The sequence below is a fragment of the Apaloderma vittatum genome, unplaced genomic scaffold (genome assembly GCF_000703405.1).
Source record: "Apaloderma vittatum isolate BGI_N311 unplaced genomic scaffold, ASM70340v1 scaffold9821, whole genome shotgun sequence".
NCBI lineage: Eukaryota > Metazoa > Chordata > Aves > Trogoniformes > Trogonidae > Apaloderma > Apaloderma vittatum.
This window is the reverse complement of record NW_009699614.1, coordinates 17,353-43,266: the sequence shown is the minus strand read 5'-3', so window position 1 is coordinate 43,266 and position 25,914 is coordinate 17,353. Positions and strand designations below refer to the sequence as shown.

The following is a 25,914-nucleotide window of genomic DNA, read 5'->3' as shown; positions in this document are numbered from 1 at the left end:
CTATAGACTTTCAGTACTTGGCTCAAAGAAGCTCAGGTTATGCACTTTGTTAAAAGCATTTCTGGCTTGCTGGAAGGCTTCTGAATTGTTCGAATCTGCCCTCTGAAGCAGGCTGTTCACTGCTGAATGTCTTAAGGGCTGGTATCCTTTTGACCCAGTTATAGATTCTGGCAGATCTGATTTGGTTTTTTATGCAATTCACTCATTTTTCTCTTTGGAACTGCATCTCCTAAGAGCAGCAAATCTCAGTTTCTAGTCCATAGGGATAAAGTTTTTAACAAGATGTGAACTGATGCTGACACCAGTAGCCAACTGCAGAATGAAGAAAGTTGCTGCATTTTTCACAGCCAGAGTTTCTTTCAGGACACGAAACTGAGCAGATTCATAATGATTTAATTGCACAGCATCCTAAGATCAGTCACACCGTGCTCTGGGCGATGTTTTCTGCCTGACCTGTGGTGGTGCAGGGCCAGTGAAGCAGGCCATGAAACCCCCGCGGTTGCTGCAGCTGTGCTGAGCCCTCTGTTCACAAGACTGACCATGGTCCTGGGACCAGGTGAAGGTACCCCAACAGAGGCCCTGTGGTTTGAGGAGAGGAAGGATGAAATTTTGTGGATGCCCTCTCATGCAGCAACAGAGGAGAAGGTAAAAAGAACAAAAAGGTGCCTGAGGTGGGAGAGGGAACAGTGCCTGTCAGGCTCTCCTGTTAGCAAGTGCCAGGAGAGCTGCATCCAGCACCTGGGCATCCAGGTCCTGGCTACCATGACTCATGCAGGTTATTCCTCAACAAAGTTTTTGGTGCAAGGCCACGAGTTCCCTCCTGAAATACAGGAGGCATATCTCAGTGACTTAAAGCTGAATCCTATTTCCCAGGGCCTGAGAGATTTTACATCAAGGAAGAGGCATGGGCAGTGCAGGCAGGGCACGAAATGCTCTTTCAGCATCTGCCAACTCAATCTGAAAAGTCAGTTGGGTTTTGCTCCTTCATTTGTCTAAGCTGTTTAATAGGCTATTTGTTTGGGCCACAAGCACCATTTTCCAGCCAAAAAAATTGATCTTATCTTCCCACACCCCATTAGATTGTATTACATTTGTATTAGAAGTTTCCTTACTGGTTTCTGTAAATTCTGACAGAAGGTGGCAAATGGAGAACCATTGGGCAACCACTAAGTACTACAGAGAGCAGTGCTAGGGTGATCTAGCATAGACATTTCTGCCCTAGGAATCCCTGTCAGGTAGTATGAATCTGCATTTTGGGCCTTATCCATGTGCTAGGAAGAAAGTACTTTCCAGAAACACAGGCAGACTCATCTTCTCTCAGGGAAGCCAGTAATTTGACTCCAGCACTTCTGAGGAAAGCTGCTACCCAGTTCTACCAGATGTTGCTGAGAAATGTGTGGCTGGCAATTTGCAAATAAAAAAAAAAAAAGAAAAGAAAAGAAAAAAAGCTCTTAGATCTTAGCATATGAAAGGAGAAGGCTCATTCAGGATTCATGAAAGCCAGTTTGAAAACCTGTAATAAAAAGCACTCAGGGAGGTGTAGGAAGATGAGCTAAATGTTGATTTACCAACTACGTTTTGTTTGGGAGGTAGTACTTGTGGTCAGGAAGAACAGCCTAATAAACCGTTTATGTAAACAAGGCAGCAATCCTTATCTGCCTTTTCAAATGCAGGAGTGCTCACTATTCAGCTGGTTCTGTGTGCCTAGTGCAGAGAGATGAAGAGGACAGTTTTGAAAGTGTCTGGAATAATTGCTCTTGAAAATTAGAACTTACAATAAATATACAGCATTGTTCACACATTGGAAAAGGTACGACATCGAGAAAGCTTCCAGGGTGGAGTGCAGCTGGAATGCAAGGAATCCCTTCCACAGAAGTTCCCTGGGCAACCTAAGATGTTGGTAAAATTGAGGGAGCTTGATGTGCTGACTCTAAGAGTAACTACGTGGAGGGTGGAGGAATCTCTATAGAGTTAGTTTATAACTTAACACGTTTGTAGCCAGGCTGTATTGTTCACATTCTTGCACGGGCTTTGCAGACAGTCCCTGTCACTGGCAATCCAAAGAATTTGTGTATCTGTTGCTTTATTAAACTATGCTACTCTTCAATCTAGCTGTGGGAGTTCTTAACTGAACACTGCTAAACCACATGAGTCCAGCTGTGAGAGTTCTCTCTGAATGCCACCAAACTCCTTAAGTCTGGCCATGAGGATTGAGGGAACGCCTCTAGACTGAAAGTGTGCTGTGTTAATAGTCCAGACTATTAACGCCGAATTGGGCATCACTCAGAATCTAAGCTTAGCCACCCCCAGCCCCTCTGATATCTGAGGACAAACTGGAACGTAAGGGGTTTAGTTTCTGCCAAACTGTTTTGCCCCTTTAACGTGACAGTGTCTTTGACCTATGTACGGAAATAACGCATGTATTGTAGGATGAACCTGAGAGTCACACAGTGTGGATTCCTGAGTCAAAGAGAGTAAGAGGAGCTCGGTGCCTGTGTATCGCGCTCACTTTTGAGAGGACAGTTTGCATTGCTGGAGTCACTTTTGGGTACTTCTGGGGGATTAGAGCTGGGGGTGTTTAGCCTGGAGAAGAGGAGACTCAGGGGGGACCTGATCACTCTCTACAACTGCCAGAAGGGAGAGTGCAGTCAGGTGGGGGTCGGGCTCTTCTCCCGGGCAACCAGTGACAGAACAGAGGGCACGGCCTGAAACTGCGTCAGGGGAGGTTTAGGTTGGATCTCAGGAAGCCCTTCCTCATGGAGAGGGTGCTCAGGCACTGGGATGCACTGGCTCAGGCACTGGGATGCACCGCTCAGGGAAGTGTTGGGGTCACCGTCCCTGGAGGTGTTTAAGGAGAGGCGGGATGTGGCACTTAGTGCTGTGGTCTGGCCGATGTGGTGGTGTTGGGTCATAGGCTGGACTTGCTGACCTCAGAGGTCTTTTCCAGCCTCAACAATTCTGGGATTCTGTGAACAAGCACTGTGTAATAGCAGGCTGTGAGCAAGGAAGAGGATGTTTTGTTTTTATCGACTCTCTTCTAGTTACAAAACGTTCATCTTATTTAAAAGGCAGCTGTACTAGGGGAGTGTTTAAGGTATTCTTTAATATTATAACTTCAGTTAATAATACTCTTAAAAAGTCACAAGTGCCTAAGTGCTCAAAGACAAGCTGTAGTATCCAGGAGGAAGATGCTGTTCCCAAGCATGTAACAGAAGGTCACACACTGTAAATGCCATTTGCTGCAATGGATTTGTTTTGCTGCAACTGAATGACTGCAATCAATTTTTTTTCTGTTTACCTGGGAGGAAAAAAAATCTCTTGAGATACCTTTCTCTCCTTCTCTGCCTTCCCACCATCCCCATCAAATTTCTGTTCCTTCTACTACCATTACTGGATGCTTGAGGGCAGTGTGGGCTCACTTGAGAGTTCATTCCATTCGTTTTTCAGTGATGTACACCAAAAAGTTAATGTAATTCAGAAATCCAACATAGATGCCTGCATAGTTCCTCTGAGTCAAGCCATTGCCCATTTTTAGTACCATGTAAGGTAGTGTCTGAGTTCCTTATCAGGTATCAAAGTCAGTCTCCTTCTGTTAGCTTGCAATTGATACTTGCATTATTGTAAAAAGGAAAAGACTATTTGGAGAAAAATGGGAAATGAGCTTATTATAGAATAATATCTCCACTATTCAGCATGATTGTCAGTGGCTTTAGACCTCCCCACACATACAGTGGAGTGAGGGCACATTGTGTGTGGGGAAAGCAGCTCCTGCATCTTCTATGGAGCTGGGAGTCATAAATCAGCTCCTGATGAAAATTTGTAAGAATCAGGTTTCTGAGCTCTGTCCCTTGTCACTGGCAGATAGGTACCATGTTCAAACAGTGACCCATGGAAACAAGGAGTGAGAAGAACAATTTAGCCATCGATGCACAACAAATGAACATCTTCTTCCCCCCCAGCAAGCTGTGTTGTTATTCAAAACACACACCGCAGGCAGAGCTCTCTTTGCTGCTGTGCTTTGGGCTCTTGAAGCAGCGAGACACCATCTGATGTTGTTGGTGTTTGGTTTTATTTTGGTGTTCCCTGTATTCGGATGCTCTCTCATTAGGGTTTCTTCTTGTTTATTTGAGATTTACATGTGGAGGAGCTGGGGAAGAGGGTAGTGTAGCAGAGGGCTTATTGTGGAGTCCCAGCTGAGAGCTGGGGTGGAGAGTGGAATTTAGGAGGCAGATGTGAAGCCGTCACGTTCCCCTGTGCCTGGCCTCAGCTTTCCCTGCCTCTCCGCTCCACATCACAGCCTGCGTGCTTGTGCACCATCCCCGGCGGCAGAATCATCTCTGTTGCAAGAGGTGATGTCTGTGTGGAAATAACGAACCAAAGCAAAGAGAATGTCTGGAACGAGGAGCAATACCTGACCAGCACATTTCTGGATTTTCCTGGGGTTTTATTTCTTTCAGCTGTACTCATCTGCCTGTGGCACAGGTTATCTCTGTTGGCCTGGGCTGAGGGCTCTGGTACAATTCAGCTCTTAGCCGCCGGAGAGAGGCTCTTGCTTTTTGGGAACTCCTTTCTCCCCTACTGTGTCTCTCCGCCAAGATGCAGAGTAAGATTTGAAAGCCTTCAAACCATTAAAAAAAAAAAAAAAAGCCTCGGACCGGTCTGTGCCCAAAGCCAACGAAGGGGAATGTTCCCAGTGCTTTGCATGTGACTGATGTGATGAGATGTTGTGGAAGCAGTCTGTGCTGGCTGTGCTGAAGAGGGGCCAGGGGGTCAATTTTTAGGAAGTAAGGACCTGACTGTTCAATGAACAGCTGCACTAAATATTAGCTGGAATTCACAAAGTCAGTGGAAGCAATCACTATGACTTTAGTAGGCTTGGGTTCAGCCTTCAAGTAGCTAGCTAGCAGGTAAGAATTTTGCAACGAGTATTCTAGCCAACCTGTACTGTAGCCTTGAGATCAGAAAAGCAATTTCTATTTAGAAATAGCAGCCTGTAATGATGTACTTAATATTTATCTTGGCAGTTAAATCAGAAAGATACCAAACTGCCAAAGTCCACTAGATTAAATCAAAGGCAGAGCCATAAAAGAGGATCCAGACAGTGCCAGAGAGTTACAGCGAATAACTCATAAATCAAGAATTCTTCTAGAGATAATTACCAAATACCATGCCGTTACTGGCAGCAGCACAGATTCATCTGGCTTTGACATTTCTGGGATCACGTGCAGCGGCGCAGCGTGAACCGTTTGGGGTGGAAAGCTGGATGCCAGCTGCGCAGGAGGAAGGCGACTTCCCTTCGCTTCCCGCTGGCGCGGTGCTACTGCCTTGGACTTCAAATGGTTGCGGTTTTCAGTCAGGGGCACTTTGATACGAGCTGCTTGAGGCAGAGCTTTAGTGGCTGGAAAGTTTATTTACAACCTCTCAGAAAATCTCAGTGGTGAGAGCTGCCGGATGGGGCAGGGGAAAGGCAGGGAACAGCATAGAGGGGAGACGACTTGGTAGAGAGAGGCTTCCCGCAGAGACAAATTGGACTCTTCTCCTCAGGTAGTGTGGAAACTGTATTCTTGTAGCATCCGTACCTACCTGTGCTGTTCCTTGCAATATAGACCATTTCTTGGGCATATTTGGACTGCAGCAGTGTTTGTGCAAAACCAGCAGTGCTAATTAAAGTTGCCATTGATATAACCTAGCTTCCTACCCCAGTGTAACCTTTGAGTTCAGAAAAAATATAAAGTCTTGTTAAGAACAGTATTCTTCTTGCTTAAATAGGCATGTGAATGCCTGAGAGCCTTAACACAATAGGAAATAATTAAAGACAGCCTATGAAACTGGATATTGTTCAGATGAATGTGGAGCAATGCCTTGTTTATCAGCTGGGTCTCTATGTCTGGTGAAGGATAAAATAGGAGATGCTACCGTGTGATATTCCTAGGCTGTGCCCTCCACATTTCTCCATTAGGAAAGCATCCAGAGAGATTATCCAGCATGAATATAACCATGTTTAACTTTACAAAACAAAATGTATGTCTGAATATTTGCATTATAATATGGATTTTTTAAAAACATAAAACTATACATGTCTTACCAGTGAGAGTATATTCCTAAGAGCAGCTACATCCACTATAATTTGGTGCAAGTGGGACCTTTCTGACTAAATCGCCGATACTAAGGAATGGAGACATTTACCACTTGGTTGTCCATCTATTCTTTCACTACATGTGGAATTTGCTTAAAAGCGTGCACTAGGGCAAATGGGTGAAATATATCCATTTAGCGATAACACAAAACAGAGGTCCTGTTATCTCTGGGTTCATTTAAAGCTTGATAATATTTCTCTCCTCTTCGGAGGTGGTGCGTTTCTTCGGCTGTATTACAGTCACTCACACCAGGACTGGATCTGTCGCCCAATACGCAGATGCAGGAGTTGAACTGAATTTTAAAAATTGAGTACAGTATGTAAAAAGCCATGCTGTGGGAAACTCGGAGGCAGTATTAGAAGTCGGAAAGGGGGGAGGGAACAGTGCTTTTCCCCACACCCCTCATAGTGATTTTCTTTTGAAAACCCGACTTGGTTGGAGCAGATATGTAACAGTTAGGTTCTTATATTCATGATTTCTTTTCCTCCTGTGTTTTCAAGATGTGTTTTGATTCAGTCAGTGTGATATCCCTGCGTGTCTCACACATGGGTTTAGAATCAAGAATATCTCTTTCATCAGGACCTGGCTTTCTCCCAAATGCAGCACCCACCCAAGTGCAGCTGGCTGGGTGGGAGGGAGCAGTTTGCATTTTTAATACCAAAAGTGACACACTAAAAGAAAATTCCTGCCAGTATGTAACACTTACGAGTCAAACCCAGATGCTGGGTGGATTTTTTTCTTACCTCACTGTCCCTTGCACAAGCAGAAAGCTTCTCAAGAGGAGGAGCACTTGTAGGTCCATTACCAGGGTACAAGAGAATTATCCTTCTGCTCTAAGCCCATGTATTGTGATGGGATTTTGATGTCTTCCTTTTTCTCAAGCCATTTGCAGCCTTCTCCAGTGTGTTTAAAGATGCTAGCAATTTTCTTTAAAGGTCAAATCCTTCTGTTAAGTGCCTGCCCTCTCTGTTGTTAGGAGTGCAAGCCAGGCTGGATGAAGGGTAATTCCCCCTACCTGAGAATTACATGTCCATCAGGAAGGTTCCTTGCACGCTCACGAGCGAAGGAGAGTGGGGGTCAGGAATTTAAAAGAAATGAACTACTGAGTTATTTTCACTGCTGTAAGTGATTATGTGGTTTTATTGCATGACTCAAGCGTGTGCTATTTCTGTTGCTGACAGGGAAGGCCGCTCTAACGCTCACATTAAAGGAGATTACCAAAGAATCGGAGATGTTATGCTAAAGAACATTCAGAGTCTGAAGGTAAGAATCATCCTATAACTATTAAGCTGTGACGTGGATTAGAATTATTTTGCTTTTCATCTTCATCTGCTGTTGCCTCTTGTGCTGGTTTTTGCCAATTATAATCAAGGTTTATGATATAAAAGTTTCCTTTGATGAAGTAGCAGACGTTCAGTGAGCCCTCAGATTTCAGAATTGTGAGATGATTTTAAATTGTTGAGTCGTCACTCCAAATACAGGAACAATGAACACAAAAGATCAGTAATATTTCTTTTCCAATTCTTCTTTCTTTCAAATAAGAAGACAAAACATCGAAATTTCTGTGGCTGAAGAGATTGTTCAAATGCCAAGTGTGTCTACTAGTTCATGCAAGTATAAGTGTTAAGCCATTGCAGAAGTAGTGACCATAACCTGGATATTGTTTGGATTTGAGAAACTTCTGTGTACTACGGTCCCAAGTTAGATGAAAGGTTTTTGAATAAATGCCAATTATTGGCTTTGATCTCTTTAAAGCTAAAAGCAAAAATACATGTATGAACTGTAAATCTATAGCAGGCTTTGCACCTGTTCTTAGCCTGGCCAGAGTAGTATTTTTGATGCTCTTAGTCACTGTGTTACTGAGCAAACAGTGTAGAAGGCAGGCACAGGTGCCTGTGAAAACCCTGCAGAGCTTTACAGTATGGATGGGTAACACAGAGCTCACCTTATGGTAATGTTGCTCTGCATCTGGGCCAGCATGTGGCAAAATGTGGCACCACGCCTTTGGCGTCTGGATCTCAAAGAGCTTTTGAAACTATCCAATAAATCTGCCTTGGTGATTGCCACCTCGGCATCCTGCTGATAGGAAATGGAGCAGCCTTGAGTCCTCGGCTGGAGGAAGGGGCTGTTTAATCTTCACAGCTCTCCCGAGCCATTAGTTAGTACTAGAATTATCTTTCAGAAGGACAGAGAGAGATGAAGAGATGTTAAGTGACATGCAAATCAGAAGAAGAGAATGTAGACATCTTGATTTACGGTCCCCAACACAGCTTTGTCACCAATAAGGGGACATTACCCGTTCTGCAATGTGCTTAGCAGGAACTGCTTTTTACCCTCAAGATGCCAATCAGCAGTGTGGGAAGAAACACAGGGGGGACTTTTCTACCTCCATCCCTACTCTTAAGAAGCACGTGCTTTTTCACAAACAGTTTTTGGAATCTCAGCTTCTGACAAGACTCTGCTTCTGCTCTTGGTACCTCACAACGTTAAATTGTCCTTCACCGCCTGCAGGTATTTCTGTGGCACTGGTAGCACACAGGCTTCACTGCAACTTAGACCTGTCATGTGCTTTCACCTTAGCCATTCTCCCTTTCCCTTTAGGTTTTGTTCTCTTTGCGTTAAGAACCACCACTACTGATAAGCACAGAAATGTGGAGGGAATAGGCAAAGCCTGCACAGGAAACAATGAAGTTAGTTCAAACTCTACATATTTATCATGAGAACTGTGGAAAAAAAAAAAAGAAAAATGATACTCCTTGTTTAATTAACACAGGAAAGAAGTTAAGAGCAAGTAATTAACGGACAGCCTGTGTAGCAGTCCAGAGAGTCTGTTGTGTCTTTGCTTGAGTTACAGGCCTGTAAAATGAATATGCAGTGTATGGAGGGAGCAGCTTGGCTGTAGGGAAGAAATGTTTCTGGTAAGGATGTCACATACCACAGGAGAGAGGAGTTGATTTGAAACATGTCAAAAACCACGAACTTTAGATTAACCCAAACTGTCCTCTGAAGCCATTCAGCATATGCATTCAGTTTCTTTTTGTTACTCGTTACTGTTCTACCCTGTACTGGGAAACTTTATCTGGCTGCTCAGAGAAGCTCTGTGCATCCTGAGGCACCACTTTAGCTTTCCCAAAACACAATTGAAACCCCTGTGTTAATTTTTCAGAAAAAAAAAAACAAACTGCTGAGTTGTTTTACGTGGGATTCCTGGATGCCTGGGATACTGGGACCTAAATGAAGTTATATATTCCGTGCAGACCTCATTCACTGACTGGTTCGTAACTCCCCTGCTGCCAGTGGGGTCATCTTATAGACTGCACTAAGGAGAAGAGAACATAATCCAAGGATGAAGAGCTCTGACATACCCATTTTCTGTCAGACAACTCTATTTTTGCATTTGTTTGGGTTACCAGGAGGTGCAACTTCTCATTAGTAACAGGGAAGCAGAAGCTAGGAGTCCATTTGCCGTGTTCCCCAAAAGCGCCTGAAGGAATCCAGACAACTAAATCCCTTCATCCTCCTAGAAATTCCCACTTTGCTTCCTAGCTCTTCACTCGCGTTGTGTAGCTTTCTCCCTGTTGCACCTACTTGTGTGAGCTACATTCATGTCATCTCCTTGCCATTGGATTTCTCACCAGTATCAGACTTAGTTTTGTTTACTCATTTACTTTTGTTTTACAGGGAATGCTGGGGGGCACGATGTACTTCAAATGCCGTTTCTCCTTTTCAAGCGAATATCAAAGCTGTTGTGTAGTACAACAATTTTGTTTGCAAAATCCCCACTGCTGTGCTAGTTGGATTTTTTTACTGAAAGAGGATTGGGCTGAGTCATGTCTCACAGCGATTGCTAATAGCTTTACCACTTGCTCTTTCTTTCTTTGTGCCTCTAAGCAACTGACAATTCACCTGCGGAAGCACGATGAGATTTTAATCGAGTTGGAGAATGGGATCAAGAACTCGCGCAAGCTGGAGACCTTTTGCAGGGATTTTGAGCTACAGAAAGTCTGCTACTTGCCTCTCAATACCTTCCTTCTCAGACCTTTACACAGGCTTATGCACTACAAGCAGATCATGGAGAGGCTTTGCAAGTACTACCCACCAAGCCACGTAGACTTCAGGGATTCAAGAGGTAAGAAAGACACCAGTTCCTGGAGCTCGGGAATAGCATCCAAAGCCAGTAGAGGTACATGGGTGGACAAAAAGAAAAACGAACAAACTTTTTTTTTTAAAGCCTACATCGAAAGAGGATTGAGTTGCACTCAGAAAACCAGAAATGGTAGGATTAATGTTGCTCTTGTATACATATTATGCCAGTCTGGACCAGTACTCGGAAGAGAAATCATGTGGGGCTTCTTAAACACACAGAAATGACGTGGAGTTCAGGAAGTCACTTGAACTGAAAACAGTTGGGATATTGGGAGAGAGCACAAGGAACATACCATATGTGCTTGTCTTGCTCCTAGCTTTCCTTAGAGATCTAATAGGAATACAGAATATTGGCCCAGGTGAACCTTTGATCTGACCCAGTATGGCTGCTGTTATTACGTCTTAAAGTGTTATTTGTCTTTTTTCCCAGACTTATAGTTTACTCTATTACCATTTCCATGATTTGTTTCAGGAGCTCAAAGCTGCCAACAGAGTTTTCAGGGTTTTTTTCCGAATGTGAAGACATTTTCTTCCTGTAGTCTGAACTCACTGCCTGCTATTTCTGATGATTTGGTTTTCTCTTTTCTTACCCCTGACCCCCATCCTTGCTGTCAGCTATCTACATTTAAGCATAACTGTGTTATCAGTGCAGTTAGCACTCTGCAGATCCACGGAAGGACTTGGGCAGGGAGCAGTGCTTGACACGACTGCTCCTGGCTGTATGGTGTTAGCTGAGTCAGCTGGCTCAGTTCTTTTACATGCTGCGTGATGAGCACAAAATGTGGAGGTAACTTGGTTGGAGGTCTGAGGCACAGAAGTGCTGTGTGACACAGATGTTTACGCAAATGTAGCTTCTGCCTGAATGATCTCCTGGAACGGAGCGAGTAGTGCCTGAATTTCTTCTAGCCAAGGCTAGGTGATGAGAATCATGTGTCCATTCCCACCTTCTCAGAACGTGCAGCAGCCATTAACGTTTGATTCCAACACCACTTTTGAAATTATAGAATGTTTTGAGTTGGAAGGGCCCTCTAAAGGTCATCTAGTCCAGCCCTGCTGCATCAGGCAGAGACATCTTTAACTGGATCAGGTTGCTCAGAGCTCCATCCAGCCTGACCTTGAATGTTTCTAGAGACGAGGCTTCCACCACCTCTCTGGGCAACCTGTTCCAGTGTTTTACCACCTCATTGTAAAAATTTTTTTCCTTGTATCTAGTCTACATCTACCCTCTTTTAGTTTAAAACCTTCATTGCTCATCCTGTCGCAACATGTTGGATACACACACAGGATTCAGAGGTGAAAATAAGAGAGTATGAGAAGGACTCTGTGGCTCAGAGACACCATCGCTCTGGGATAACTTTTACTGAGGTGTTGGCAGATTTTTGTTGGTCAGAATGTAAAGGAGCAAAAAATGAATCCCAGCAGAGAGGCATGGGTCTCCCACTAACAGGCAGATGAACTGCACAGTGAGCAACTATGTAAGGAGGAGGAACTGCTGTTACGGTTCCCTTGGCTGTCTTTTTTTTTTTCTTTTTAACACAAATGCTTCAACTGCTCTTCTAGTACTCAAGTCAGTCAATCAGTGTGTTCAGCCCATTCAGAGACCTGCCCGTCTGTTTGGGTGTGTATCAAGGTTGGTGCTCACACGCATGATGGCACAGGGAGCCGACCTGTGAGCTGTTGCCCCAGGAAACATCAGGTGGTGAAGCCATTTTCATCTTAGTTCTTCAAGGTGACTTACCACGTTGTGGGCACAGCACAAAGACGAGGCACAGGAAGCAGATCGGCAGCAGCGTGGGCTTGGTTTGGCTTCTGCTGCCACAAAGTGGGACTTCCTAGTGCCTGCTTCCTCCTGTGTCGCACCTGAGCCTTCTTCACACAGCAAAAATCCCTTTCCTCAATGGAGACATTCCTTGGGAAAGTCCCTCCCGTGAGTTAAGTCACTCCTTGTTGGCAGAGAATGAATGAGAGCTGTGATGTGACATAACAACGTGCAGCCCTTTTAGTTGTTCCTATTGCTGGCGCCGAGGACAAACCCCAAGATCACTGTGTTTACCATCTGAAGTGACTTAATAAATGACACTGCCATTCCCCAGTGTTTTCACATATGGACTTGACGCAGTGTGCTGCAGGCAGGGAGAAAACATGCGTTTGTTTTCAAGCCTAGAGAAAATCCCTAGGTTAACTGGAGATGTAGGAAATCAAGTCCATTAAGAGAACTCATTCATTGGTGCTCTGAGTTGAGTGTTCCTACAAAGTTCCTGGGGCTAAAATAGAGCAAACTTTTGGTTGAGGAAATAGCCTGTCTCTTCATTACAACACTCTACCTTCTCCCCTTCGCTCCATAAGATGATGTCCAGAGTTTTTGGTGGTTTTAGTCTGCCTGAGCAGCTTTATGCTGTGAAGGAGAAGAATAACAGAAGAAGGTTGATGTTCATGAGCTGAGTGCTGCAGATGAAAAACATCTTTCTTCTTGAACATTCTTTTAAAGTTTTAATAAGTGTTTTATGGTTTTGTCCATCTAGCTGCTTTGGCTGAGATTTCTGAAGTGGTGGCTCAGCTCCATGGCAATATGATAAAGATGGAGAACTTCCAGAAGCTGCATGAACTCAAGAAAGACTTGATAGGCATAGACAATCTGGCGATCCCAGGAAGGGTGAGTAGTAGAATCGTGATCAAGGAGTGATATGATTTCAAAGCATTAGGTGTATTTTAGAAACTTGTTTACTAAGAGGAGCTATGAAATTGCCTTTCCTCATGCAAATTCTTTTTTCTCTCACTAAAAGCTATCAAATATAAACATAATAATACCATAGAAAACAGCAGCCTTTAAAGCAGAAAGAAGCAATCATCTTTATTACCTTTTTACTTATTTTATTAGGTGTTTCTTATGTATAGATTTGGTCAGTTGTAGGCAATTCCAAACATCTATTACAACAGAGGTGGTAAAAATGTAGTATTTATCACAGAATTCGGAGCTTGAGCACTTGCACATTTCCTCTCTATTTTATTTTATTTTTTCAACCCTCAATGCTAGAGCATGGCAGATTAAAGGAAGGTAGGACAGTTGTGCTGGAGGACCTTCAGCCCTTTTCACAGTGCCACGCTGAAACTCACGGCCCTGGGGGCAAGCAGTCTCTTTAGTCTTTGTGTAATGCTATGCAATAATTTTTGAGACAGTATTGCCTTAAGTAAACATTTTTAATTGTGTTATAAAAATACCAACCTCCTTACTTATCATGCTTTTTTAAAAGCAGAGGCTTATTTCAGAATAATCAAGCCTCAGTGTAATATTTGTAGCCTTTTTTACTTTTCTAGGCAAACATATCTGTGAGCACAAACTTAAAAGAGTTGTCTGGTGCTGAAGTAATGTCCTCGCTGCTCCCCTGACTTTTGCACTTAATGCATGAAAACAATACTTGCGGCAACTGAGATGCTGGGGAAAATGCAGCACTAGAATATTCTTGCCCCTTATGTATTTCTGGGAAACAGCTTAGGGGAAAAAAAAATTTTAAAAAAGAGTTTTACATTGAACTGCAAATACAGCGACACTTGACCTTGCCCTGCAGCCAGCCAGAGCCACAGCCTGGAGTCTGCTTCCCGTGCCTGTGTCCAGCGCCTCAGCAGTGGAGTCGTGGCAAAGAGACAGGTTGCTGAGCTCCCTAGGGTCTGGTTGATTTGTAATTGTCAAACGTTTAGAAAAAGGGGTTTGAAGTTGATGTGCCGTTGGGAAAGGCAGCACCAAGCGCAGGTGTTTCTGAGTTTGTGGCTGTTCCCCAATCCCTGGCTTTGCCTACTGCCTGTCTTCCAAGCAGCCACCCACCATGGCTCCTGACTCCATCCAGTGATCCACAGACTGATCACTTCCTTGGCAAACCCCTCAGGACATTCACAGCCCATGCGCCTATCTCCTGAAATTAAGTGCTGTCATCAGGTGTTTCGGCTGCCCTATTCTGTTTAAAGACCAGGCAGTCCTAGGAAGTTCAAGAAAAAGGCAGAGGATTGTTTGCCTGCCAATACAAAAAACATTGGCCACCACACTCTGGCACTGGCCCAAAGGGTGTTGCTGCTTCCAGCCCTTTGGACGCCCTTCTGGCCTTGACTGAAGTCCCTGCCTCAGGGCAACCACTGGCTGGGGGGCAAATGCCGCTGTCACCCGTGGCTGGGTTAACCCAAAGGTGGCTCAGCTCCACATCTCAGAGGAGAAAACTCAAGTCAGGCCAGTGATTGAGCTCTCCTAAAGGAGGCTGTGGGTAGAAGAGGAGACTCAGGGGGGATCTTATCACTCTACAACTGCCTGAAGGGAGGATGTAGTCAGGTGGGGGTCGAGCTCTTCTCCCAGGCAACCAGTGACCTGAAACTGCATCAGGGGACGTTTAGGTTGGATCTCAGGAAGCCCTTCCTCACGGAGAGGGTGTTCAGGCACTGGGATGCACTGCCCAGGGAAGTGTTTGGAGGTGTGTAAAGAGAGGCTGGATGTGGCACTTAGTGCCCTGGTCTGGCCGATGTGGTGGTGTTGGGTCACAGGCTGGACTTGAAATTCTTGGACTTTGATAGGCTGGACTCAATAATTCTGTGATTCTGTAACCATGCTCTTCACGTTGTCCCAGGCTGGGGTCTCTGCTGCCACCTGGTTCCTGGGTGGGGCATTAGAACATCTCATGGTTGGGTTGTGCTTTGCAGGTTGCGGTGACCGGCCACTCTCCATCTGTATGTTCACGTGGCGCTTGCTGGGGTCGTACTGAGCCCAGTAGTGACTATCTGGTGGTACCATATAAATAGTAATTACGATAACATTCTCTGGTGGCCAGCAACAGCTTTCAGTGGGCTCTCTTGTACCATGAGCCTACTGTGATGTGGGGATAACCACCTCTAGGCGCTTTTTTCCACCCCTTGGGCCCTTAGGCAGTGCTGATAGGGGGACTGGACAAATCTCAGCAACCCGAAGGCAACCACAGTGTCTCTCTGAACAGATTAATCTTAGACAGTTTATTCCTAAGATGCAGATGATTAGGATACTTTATATGCCTCTTACCTGGACCATTATGAGTAGAATGATGTTAGAAAGACTGCAATAAATAAATATAAACCTCTTGGCAGAAACTGGAGGGAGCGACTGAGAAATGATATTTTTCTGACTTTCATATAAGTAGAAGGGTGAGTTACAGTATAGTTCACAGTAAGCCCAGGAAATCTAGCATTTTGAGTGTTTCAGTGTGCTGCTTTTCCTACAATTCCATCCCTAAACGTTCTTAAAGGGTTTGATCTGAATTAATGTGCTGTATTATATGACATGGATGGTACTAGGATTACTCACGCTGCCAGACAATTTTCCTTCTTTTCCTTTTTTCTGATGTTGATTTGTGTTGCTGAATTTACATCTCAGTGAAGAGCTATGTGTGCTATTATGCACAACAGAAGCATACCGGTTATATTGGTTAACCAATAGCATACAGACCAACTTACAGTTAGTTTTTGCATCATTTGTACCACGAAAAATATTCATTCAAAACTGGTGAAAGCAGGAGCTGTCAGAAGGAATCAGTGTTAGGTAAAGAAAACTTTGCTTAGCAAATAGTGGGAGATGTGAATGAGTTTATCCTAAAAACGGTTATAAATGGAAAGAAATTATCCTATGAAAAAAATTTGGCGGTTTTTTTGACATATTAAATAAGTAAAATAAATAGTCCTGGTCACTTGCGTTAGTCGTATGGCCAAGTAGTTATATTTATGTTTGCATAATAAAAGGTTGTCATCATTTTTTGCAGAAGATACGTATTGGTTTTGTATTTTGTTTCCCACAGGAGTTCATCAGACTGGGCAGTCTTAGTAAGTTGTCTGGAAAAGGTTTACAGCAACGGATGTTCTTTCTGGTAAGCAAGAAGACAGTTTTTCATTATGTAATGAAATATAACTATAGGCAACTATAAGACATACTGTTAGACTTGAATTGTGAGTTACGGTATTTTTAAACAGCGTTGTTTAAGTTAACAATATACATCACCTGTGTAGCTGGTTGTTAAGAACTTATGTTTCTGTCCAGACCAAATGTTCTCTTTGTAACCACTTCTTACAAAGATAAAACTGTTTATTTTTATGTGACACTTTGAGTATAATGATAAAATAATACCTCCAAGCACATTGTCTTACATAATGGCAGAGTTGTCAGAAAAGGAAAAGTGGCATCAGGGCTAGTGATCACATGCAGAAGAGAATATAAAGAGTAACTCCTGATGATATGAATGATAATCCACATAACGCTCAGGCCACAGTATAGAACCAAGCTTTTCCACAAACCATTGAGTTTCAGCCCACTAGTGCCCAACGTGTTGAATGGACTTGCCTTTACCCCAAGATACATTTTGTAGCTCTTGCACTAGGAAAAGTTCTCTCCTCCCACCATCCCTCACAGCATTTTTGGGTTACAGTGATCCCACTCAGTCTCCGATCCATAAGAGCCGACTGGATGGCGCGTATTTTCTGCGTGCCACAATTCTTGTTACCAGATGATGCTTCAGTAAAGCATTAAAAAGGTGAGACGAGACTCTCACGTCAGTTGCTTGCACTTTCAAAGAAATCTGTAGTCTATCTCAAGCACCAGAATCTTTTTGGAGTTAAAACCCCAGGTCAGTGTTCCGGGACTTGGAATATGCGTGTGATCATCGACAAAGTTAAATCCCCCTCTAGTGGCTGATCCACATCGGTTCGTGGATTATTGCTGCTGGATCACAGATGTGTGCAGTAGAGGGTTCTGTTCCGTGCCACAGAGTGTGATGTTCTTGATGCACCTCGTCTGGTTTAAGAAAAACATCCTTTGACCCAGGCGGCGCAGTGAAAACACACCATTCTTTTCATGGCAGCAAAATGCAAGCGGTCACTTGACGTGCTTTCGACAGTGCAGGAACCTCTGCAAATTGAGACACTCGGTCTCTCCACCTTGATATTTCTAACCTAAAGCCACCTACCTTAAACCAGGTGTCCCAGCTCCCTTTTGAATGTGAGGCGTAATAGATAGCCACTTCCTTCATAAGAGTTAAGTTAGGCACACCTCTCTCGGGCACATTTGCTTATCTTTCCATGCAAATCGGAAGATCAGTGAAACATGCTTATCTTCCATAGCTTTAAAAGTGCAGCAGAGTGTGAAATGTCCTACTTGGCTTTGCTGCTGGCTTGTTAGTTCTGACCCAGAGATCACAAAGGGAATATTAGAAGGCATCGGAAGATATCCCGTGAAAATTGTACCTGAGACTAGCTGGGAAGGAAGTCAGGGAAAATAATAGGCTATAATACTGGGTGCTGGAATATTTTGGAAGCCAGTATTTTGGATTTGTTCATTAGGACTGCCATATAAGTAGACAGCCACTATTGGGTAGCTTTCCCATATTTCTGATTTTAATTTTTTTTATGTGCATACATGCCAACATCATGCCAATAACGCTTATTCTTCCGGTTTTTTTTAAAGTTTAACGACATCTTGTTGTACACAAGTAGAGGCCTGACAGCGTCGAATCAGTTTAAAGTCCACGGGCATCTTCCACTGTATGGCATGACAGTAAGTATTGCGAGACCTCCAGGGATTCGTGCTCAAATGGCCATTTGTGGTCCCATCTTAATAGCCTGGTGAGTTTCTGCAGGACTACAATTGTGGGAAACCGGCAGTGATGTGTCCATTGCAGCTCTTGTTGCAATTCTTCTGGAAAACAGCCAATTCGATCACCTAGTTACCTCCTCTTCTTACGTGATTTCAAAAATGTTTTTGCTAGCTTCAAAACGCTTTTGTTCCCCCTGTTACTATGATTGGAAATTCTCGTGAGTTTGTATCCGTTCCATGCTGGTTTCCTGAGAACTGAGTTAGGTGATCGCTACTATGGTAATTGCTCTAAACACCTGTGAGGCTTTCAGTTTTATCTGGCTTCCCTAGGAATCTGTTCAGTGACTGATGTCCGTTTGGTGTGGACTTGCTCACAACAGAACTACGTTGTGCTGCAGTGTCCAGAGCACTCGCAGCCTTCGACATGCCCTTTTGTATGATGAATCACGCTTCTGATAAAAATACTCTTTTTTTTTTTTCCTTTTTTTTTGACACAAAGCAGACAAAGCCATATTTTTAGTTTAAGAGGTTCTTGCAGAACTGTTTTTCCAGCTTGGAAGCCATTTTTTTCACAATACCTAGCTTGAAATTGTTGTTGTGGACGTATCTCTTAGCTTTCTTTTCCCAATGGTAAGAACTTCAGCCCACTGTTTCACCTTCAAAAAAAAAAAGTATTTCTTTCAATGTGACTGCATTTGAGCTTTTATCTCTCAGATAGAAGAAAGTGAAGAGGAATGGGGGGTTCCTCATTGTCTAACACTACGAGGTCAACACCAGTCCATCGTCATTGCTGCAAGGTAATTCAGTGGAGACAATGTACCCATGTAAACTGTATTTCTCTGCAGCTTTTGCAGTGGGACAGATAGAAAAGCAGAGAGGCACCATTATGTTTGGATTTGCTCCTAAAATGATTTCAAAAGTATATTCTTTTGTGAAAGCCATTTAAAAAAAACAAACACAAAAAACCTAAGGTGAATGGAACAAAACAGAGTGGCAGCTGTGCATATCAGAACCAAAGCTAAGTTATTGGGGGGCAAAACCCTAGCATCTTGTTTCTTTAAATTAAAAGTAAGCTCAGCTTGTGAGTATTTCTTACAGTTTGCTTTCAGCCTGTCTGAAAGTGAATAAAACCTGCTTTTCCATTGTTAGTACCCGTGCTGAAATGGACAAATGGACTGAAGATATTCAGATGGCAATAGACCTGGCAGAGAAAAGCAGTGACCCTGCCCCAGAGTTACTGGCCAGCAGCCCGCCTGACAACAGTAAGTAGATGCTGGAGAGTAGGTTTTATTCACTTTTGTCAGTACGATCCGTGATTGTTCTAAGCAAAGTGATGGAAAGTGCTGGCCACAGCTCAAACCGATACATTAGAAGTTGATTTATATCTGTATATACAACTATGTATATATATATATGTGCCATTTTAATGTTCTTGTTGATGTTAGCAGAAAGTTTCACTGAATAGAGAAGTGACTTTAAGTGTAATGATTCCAGGAACTATTTAACAAGGTTTGGGCAGTGCCTGTCCTTAGAAGGTATAAAAAGCACCAACAAAGCACAGTAGTTAGTCTTTGCTTTTAACACTTGCAGAAACACTTTTTTTTTTTAATTAAAAAAAAAAAAGAAAAGAACAAAAACCAACAAACAAACTACTTAACATCAGCACAAAATTATTTCTAAAAGTGTGTTTTAAAATGAGTTCACAATGTTGTGGACAGAATTGATTTGTTTACTTTTTCCAATTATATATGTTGTTGCATAGAGGAAGAAAGATGCTTTTTCCCTGCATTTCATAGAGTCTCCTGACGAAACTACTGTAGACCAGGAATCTGAGGACGACCTCAGTGCATCCCGCACCTCACTCGAACGTCAGTCACCACACCGTGGCAACACTACGGTGCACGTCTGCTGGCACAGAAATACCAGTGTTTCAATGATCGACTTTAGTATTGCTGTGGAGGTATCTGCCTCAGAACGATCTGAACTGCAGCTCCAGACTCGCTCTCAAATGACAATTTCCTTTTTGCTCCTCATTAACCAAGGGCGCTGTTCCGTTGTCTCCTTCTGGGGAGGTTTTGGGCACACCTGTGAAACTGGCTCTCCCATATCCTCAAATTATGGCCTAAGCTATCAGTCGAGAAGCACATATCTGCTCCCTTAGTGCATCTTTGTAAAAATGAGTTAGAGCAGTGATTTCGTAGAAGTAACTGTTCGAAAAAAAACCAAACCACTGATGCCCTTGAAAATTTAACGCAGGTCAAACTGTCTTAATGCTTTCCATTACAGAAGCATTAAGCCGTTGCTCGAGCTGAAAGGATATTGTCTTTAGCTGCTGCAGCCAGAGTTTTAATTACGTGTATTACTAACGTACTTTCTTTACCTAGCCATCTTTTCTGGAACCTTGTCTCATTGCTCAGTCTCATTTGCTTTTCCTTTATTTGCGTTCTCCACCTCAGAACAAAAATCCTTTCCCCACCCCCCCATCCCAATCACAGCTAAGCCAGTTTGATACGTGTTCTTTGATTCTGTACTCACCAGATGAGACGCAGACACTGACTTTTCGAAGATTAAAATGAAAGACTCCTAGTTCAGCTTAGGTTTCAGGCTGCGGTGCTAAGCCAGCTTAGGTGTTCTTCCTTCAGCTAAGAGAGACTCCAGGGAGCTCTGAGTACTTTATCACAGTCCTCATCAAATGGAAATTTGTGCTCAATGAAAACGGTAAAAGGGGCCCTAAAGCCGAGTCCGCTCACACGCAGGAGGCAGCTCTCAGACCTCAGGCCAACGTTGCTCTAGAGAAGATATGTTGATCCAGAATGTAGAGATGCAAGGACCGTGTTCATAGATGGCGTAACTGCCTCTGTTTTTTAGACAGAAGGTGAGTTTGTGGCTGAAATATGACAAAGAAAATTATTTGTGCTACAAAGCACTAACTGTAGAGCCTCATTTTGATCCCATGCAGGTGGATTTTCTGCTGCTCATACCTTCATATCCTGCAAGAGAGGAATAGTTCAGCCTGTTGTAGTTTTTCCTAAAGCAGAAGGCTTATGAGAAATAGGCATAAAACTTAAAGCAGTGACTAATTCTAATGATTAAAACATTTGGTTAGGCAAATCTTTTTGCCTGAGATCAGTGCTCATTGTTCCTTATTTTTGTACCACCCCGTGCCTCAAATGAATGCAAACAAAGCAGCGAAGACCAAACGCACACCCCGGAGACATACGTTGTTCTGTGAAAAGCATCTTCAGCTCTGCTGCTGTTCCATGCGTGACAGGTTACGCTCATGCTCACGTCATTCTGTTGGTGGCTCTCACTTCAGCATTATCGTTTATTTTCTTTGTGTCTTTCCCTCCTTTCTGTCTCTCTCGTGGTAGAAGATCCTCTCTCTGTCAGTGACTGTACTTCCCTACCTGCTGGACTGATCAGTGATCAGCGGCCTGTTTCCATTTCATATGTCTGCTGGTACCGAATGCAAAGCCTGTCCTTTTATGATATCCTCCAGAGTAACGAGGTAACAGAAAATTAAGGAGTACGCCTGTAACTTAGGGCAAGGAAGCAACAGTCCAGATATTGGAGAATGGGATGATTGAAAGCAAAGGCTCGAATGTATACCCGAGACCAGGGAAAACAGAACATTTTCAAGAATATTTCATTCGTAATAGCTACAGCAGGACCACCAGACTCTGACTATTAAGCTTTATAGACTAAGTGGTTATAGCTTCTGCATTATGTAGTGAGAATGATGAAAACAGCTGTTTTCATCCAGCTGTGAGAGTCCTTACAAGGAATGGGAAGGAAGTAATAATTCACTGAGAACTCCCCTTCATTTACAAGGCGCAATGATGTTGGACTTCACATCATCTGTATGTGAAGAGTAGTTTCTTATCCCAGATGTTAAATACTTGTATTGAGTTACAGCTTCTTCCTCCTTTTTGTTAAAATATCCAAAATCTGACTAAGGTTAACAGTCCTTGCTTCTGAAGTCTTTGAAAAGTTACCATGTGAACCCACTGGATACTGAGACCCCAACCTCTATCTGCAATTCTGAAGTATGTCATAACTTTCCTTTTCGTCACAAATTCATGTCAGACTTTCTGTTTCCATTATTCTATTTAAGTATCATTTGAAAACAGCAAAGACACAGATCAGGATAACAAGACCAATGTTTAATAATATATTACTGAAAGCCACCTCAAAAAGTGTAGTAGCTCGAAGCCTTTGAAGTACCCTGCTACAACCCCAAAAAATGGTACATAAAGTACTAGTTAGTAGTAGAAAAATGCAAAAGAAAAATACTTCCATTCAACCAAAGCATTTTCACGTGCAACAAGGTCACATACAACCAGATAAAAGCAGATAATTTTTCATACAATACGTAAACTGCAGGTACATTTCACTGTTTTATTTGGCTACTTTTGGTCTGTTTCAGAACCAGCTGTCTGGAAACCTCCTCAGAAAATTCAAGAACAGCAATGGGTGGCAGAAGCTTTGGGTGGTGTTCACCAACTTCTGTATGTTCTTCTATAAATCGCACCAGGTAATGGACTGCACACGTGTGTGTGGCTGGACAAGACCTTTTGGGTTTTTTCCAAGCCATAGCAGAGAGACAAGCAGATCAGCCACAGATGCTGCAGGCGAGAGAAGCCAGCGCAGTGGTCACAGCTTTGGGGCCTTGTGCTGCCGCTGGAGCATGGAGTGGGGCCTGTTCTCAGCCTGCTGGCTCGTGAACTGGAGAATGCGTGCTTGTTTGTGGAGAACTTTGGGCAGTCGCGGTGCTTTTCACCCCTAAAAGGGCAACAGATACCGCTGCTGCTCAGAAATTGCAGTGCAGTTACACAAGTTTTCGTTTGTGTGAATTCTGAGATTGGAGACATTCAGGGTCAGGCTTGCTGGGGCTCTGAGCAACCTGATCTAAAGACGTCGCTGCTCACTGCAGGGGGGTTGGGACTAGATGACCTTCAGAGGTCCCTTCCAGCCCAACACATTCTGTGATTCTATGATTCGATTCTGTGATTCTGTGATTATTATTGTGATTAAAGACTTAACAGTGAGTTATAAATTTTGTTTACTATTACTGGCACTTAAGTCAGATGACAGAACAGCAGCTGATGACTAAATCATCTGAGCAAATGTCCCACTGCAGACGTGGGGGATTTTCCATCTAGAATCTGTTGGGCTTTTGAATCTCTGTGTTTGAGCAGGGCATAAGCATAAAATAATTCAAATTGCTACGTTATCCTTTCATTGCTATAGGAATCCTTAACGATACCATTTCTGCACTATAAAAAGTAAGAACGGATTGTAGGATATTCTACACATAAGCAGGATAAAAAAATGACTCGTTTATGCGTGCAAAGCAGTGAATGCCGCAGGGTGGCCAAGAGCATTTTTGTAGGAGGAGGTGTTTGCAAGCCTAGGATGAACATGCACGGCGCTCTGCAGATGCCAAATGATGGAGCTTTATGTTTGATTACTTGAAAGTAGTGAAAGTCCAAGATTTCAGATTACTTTCTTTGGAGGAAATACTGATAGGACCAGCCTGCACCAGATCTTTTTGAGAAGGATCCATGAAAATGGGCAAGGCTGAAAGTGCTGGACAATTAAGTCCGTTGCAATTATGTAAAGCGGGTGTATTTTTCCATGCGTGTGTGAAAATGCGATGACGACCTTTAGTCGAGTGTGTATCCGTCTTCTGTTTAACTTCAGGGCATTTGATCTCACAACACTTTCCATCCTTTCTTTTCAGGACAATCATCCTTTAGCCAGCCTTCCTTTATTGGGATATTCACTCACCATTCCTTCTGAATCCGAAAACATTCACAAAGATTATGTGTTCAAGTTACATTTCAAATCCCACGTGTACTACTTCAGGGCTGAAAGCGAATACACTTTTGAAAGGTAAGTCTGTCTTCTGCGAGAGGGAATTCTCCCAAATCCCAGGATTTTTTCTCCAAGCAAGCTTAGAAGGTGCAAAGTTTAGTAAATTGATTTGGCGACGCGGGCAAGTAGTTCAGCCCAACTAGAGAAAGAACCCTTTAAAATTTTAAAAGGAATTTTAAACCCCGTCATGCTAGAACCCGGTGGCTGGTTTTGATAACGTGGTAGCTGTAATAGCAGTCACTACAAATCCTACGTTACAGACCAGGATTATCTGGTCAGACCTGGCAAGACCAGCTGCACAGGGAGCTCAGTGTCTCAGACTTCAGGATAACTTCTCTTTGACCGGTACAGCTGGATGGATAATCCACACCTGAAATAAAACTGTAATTTTTCACAGAAGCGGCTGTTCTCGCTATGCGCTTCAGCACATCATTTTTACACCTCCCACTGAATTTCAGTATGCGAGGAGCCAAGAAACAGGCCCTGTTACTCCTAGGTTGTAGCTTGAGGTCGTTGATACCAGGAACTAATTTAGCTCTTTTATATGAAGCATTAGCACGTCAAAAATCTTAATGCCCTCTCTTACTGAGCAAAGCTATTATTAAGTTTTAACCTTGTCGGTCTGAAACTACAAATAAGGCAAATTGTAGGAAAGAGGTGATTGAGTAGAATGGGAAAAAATACACAAAACCTCATTTTGGCTTCTAGGAAAAAGCAGTAGAAACTGCAGCTAAATTACGTATTTTTTCTCTAGAGATGAGTGGTTGGTCTCAACATCTCATCACTTGGACCATCCAGAAAAAAAAAAAGAGAGGATTTCCTGTCCACAGAACAAAACTACTACTAGATTAATGATTTTTGCATCTCAATCCCCCTGTTCATCCTTTCTAAACCTCCTTTCATAATGTATTTGGCAGCCACTTGGATCTAGAGCCTCTGAGCTTCAGGCAGAGTTGGGAGCAAAGCAGAAAGCAAAACCACTCCTGTAGGCACCAAGAATAAAACCGTGGACGGGTCATAGTGTGGGCTGTATCTTCCATGAAATCTTTCTGAGGAACTGACCGTTCTCTTTGTTTCTCTCCTCGTGCCTCCTCACAGATGGATGGAAGTGATCCGAAGTGCCACCACCTCTGCCTCACGCACTCGAGCTCTGAGTCACAAAGAGCCTCACGCCTATTGACGGCTGAACAAGCCGCCGTGTTGATTGTCCAGCAGCTGCTGATTTTCTAGAGGACATTTGAAACTCTTTTCTCCCTCCAAGTTTAGTAAAACTTACAATTTGGTAAAAGAAAATAAAATTAAAGAAACATCAGTATGGTTTTGCAGAAACTTTCACGATTCCTCAGCAAAACTGTTTGAGTTCTCCGTACATTCAAACTAGCTTACCATCATCCCAGTGGCTGCGGTTCGTTTCATGTCTTGTATTTTGTCATCCTGTGCTGTTTTTAGCTTGTGCCAGTATTAAAATATTGTCCTTAATAGCGTGCCAAATGCCAAAAGACATTTTGTTGCCTCAAAGATTGCACCTATATAAAAGAAAAGACTTCACAATCTGAAAACTTTCTCCTCTGAGGCAAACACTATTTCTTCTCTTTTCATAAAAATATATTATTTTTTTTTACCATGTTAATCTGTAGACTGCTGGATTTTTAAATGTAGATGGACTCTCACAGTATAGAATATAATTATATATACAGCAAGCAGTCTAACAGGAATGAGATAACTTTCAGATTTTGGTTGTTTTTTTCCCAGTCTTTCTACATTTAATCAGCAAGGAATTACTAATTTTCTATCTTTAACAAGGAAACAGTTTACAGCTCGCTCTCATTTCCCTGTGGGGTTACAAATCCGTGTGGTATGAATAAAGTATAGGATTCTTATCTAACCGTTTTCTTGGTGCAAGTTGACCAAATTGTTCATCTGTTGGCTTTGAAAAGTGAATACTACTTGCAAGATGAAAAACTCTTAAAATAATCCAGTGCAATATTATTTGGGCTGTTAATGTACTGTGAATGGTATGTACAAGAAGAAATTAAAGGCTGTGGTGACGTTCTGCTGTTTGTTTTACAAACTCGAAAGAAAACCTTGTACGCTCTGAGAACCGCAGCTATTTGTGATTAATTTGTGGACTGTTTTCCGTAACTCGCACAGACTAAATTGCTGTAA

The 25,914-nt window shown here is 43.0% G+C and overlaps 1 protein-coding gene across 1 annotated transcript in view; it reads left to right on the top strand.

Moving 5' to 3' along the window:
• FARP1 (FERM, RhoGEF (ARHGEF) and pleckstrin domain protein 1 (chondrocyte-derived)) overlaps positions 1–25,797 on the top strand; it is a gene marked incomplete at its 5' end in the record, with an annotated part of 54,478 nt that extends 28,681 nt beyond the window's left edge. The window contains 11 exons of the mRNA XM_009878458.1: positions 7,319–7,400; positions 10,029–10,266; positions 12,806–12,936; positions 16,085–16,153; positions 17,743–17,832; positions 18,586–18,668; positions 19,021–19,133; positions 19,668–19,831; positions 22,298–22,405; positions 23,615–23,766; positions 24,847–25,797. Of these exons, the coding sequence (XP_009876760.1) occupies positions 7,319–7,400; positions 10,029–10,266; positions 12,806–12,936; positions 16,085–16,153; positions 17,743–17,832; positions 18,586–18,668; positions 19,021–19,133; positions 19,668–19,831; positions 22,298–22,405; positions 23,615–23,766; positions 24,847–24,928 (1,312 nt within the window). The remainder of the gene's footprint in view (positions 1–7,318; positions 7,401–10,028; positions 10,267–12,805; positions 12,937–16,084; positions 16,154–17,742; positions 17,833–18,585; positions 18,669–19,020; positions 19,134–19,667; positions 19,832–22,297; positions 22,406–23,614; positions 23,767–24,846) is intronic.
• Positions 25,798–25,914: the final 117 nt, after the last annotated feature.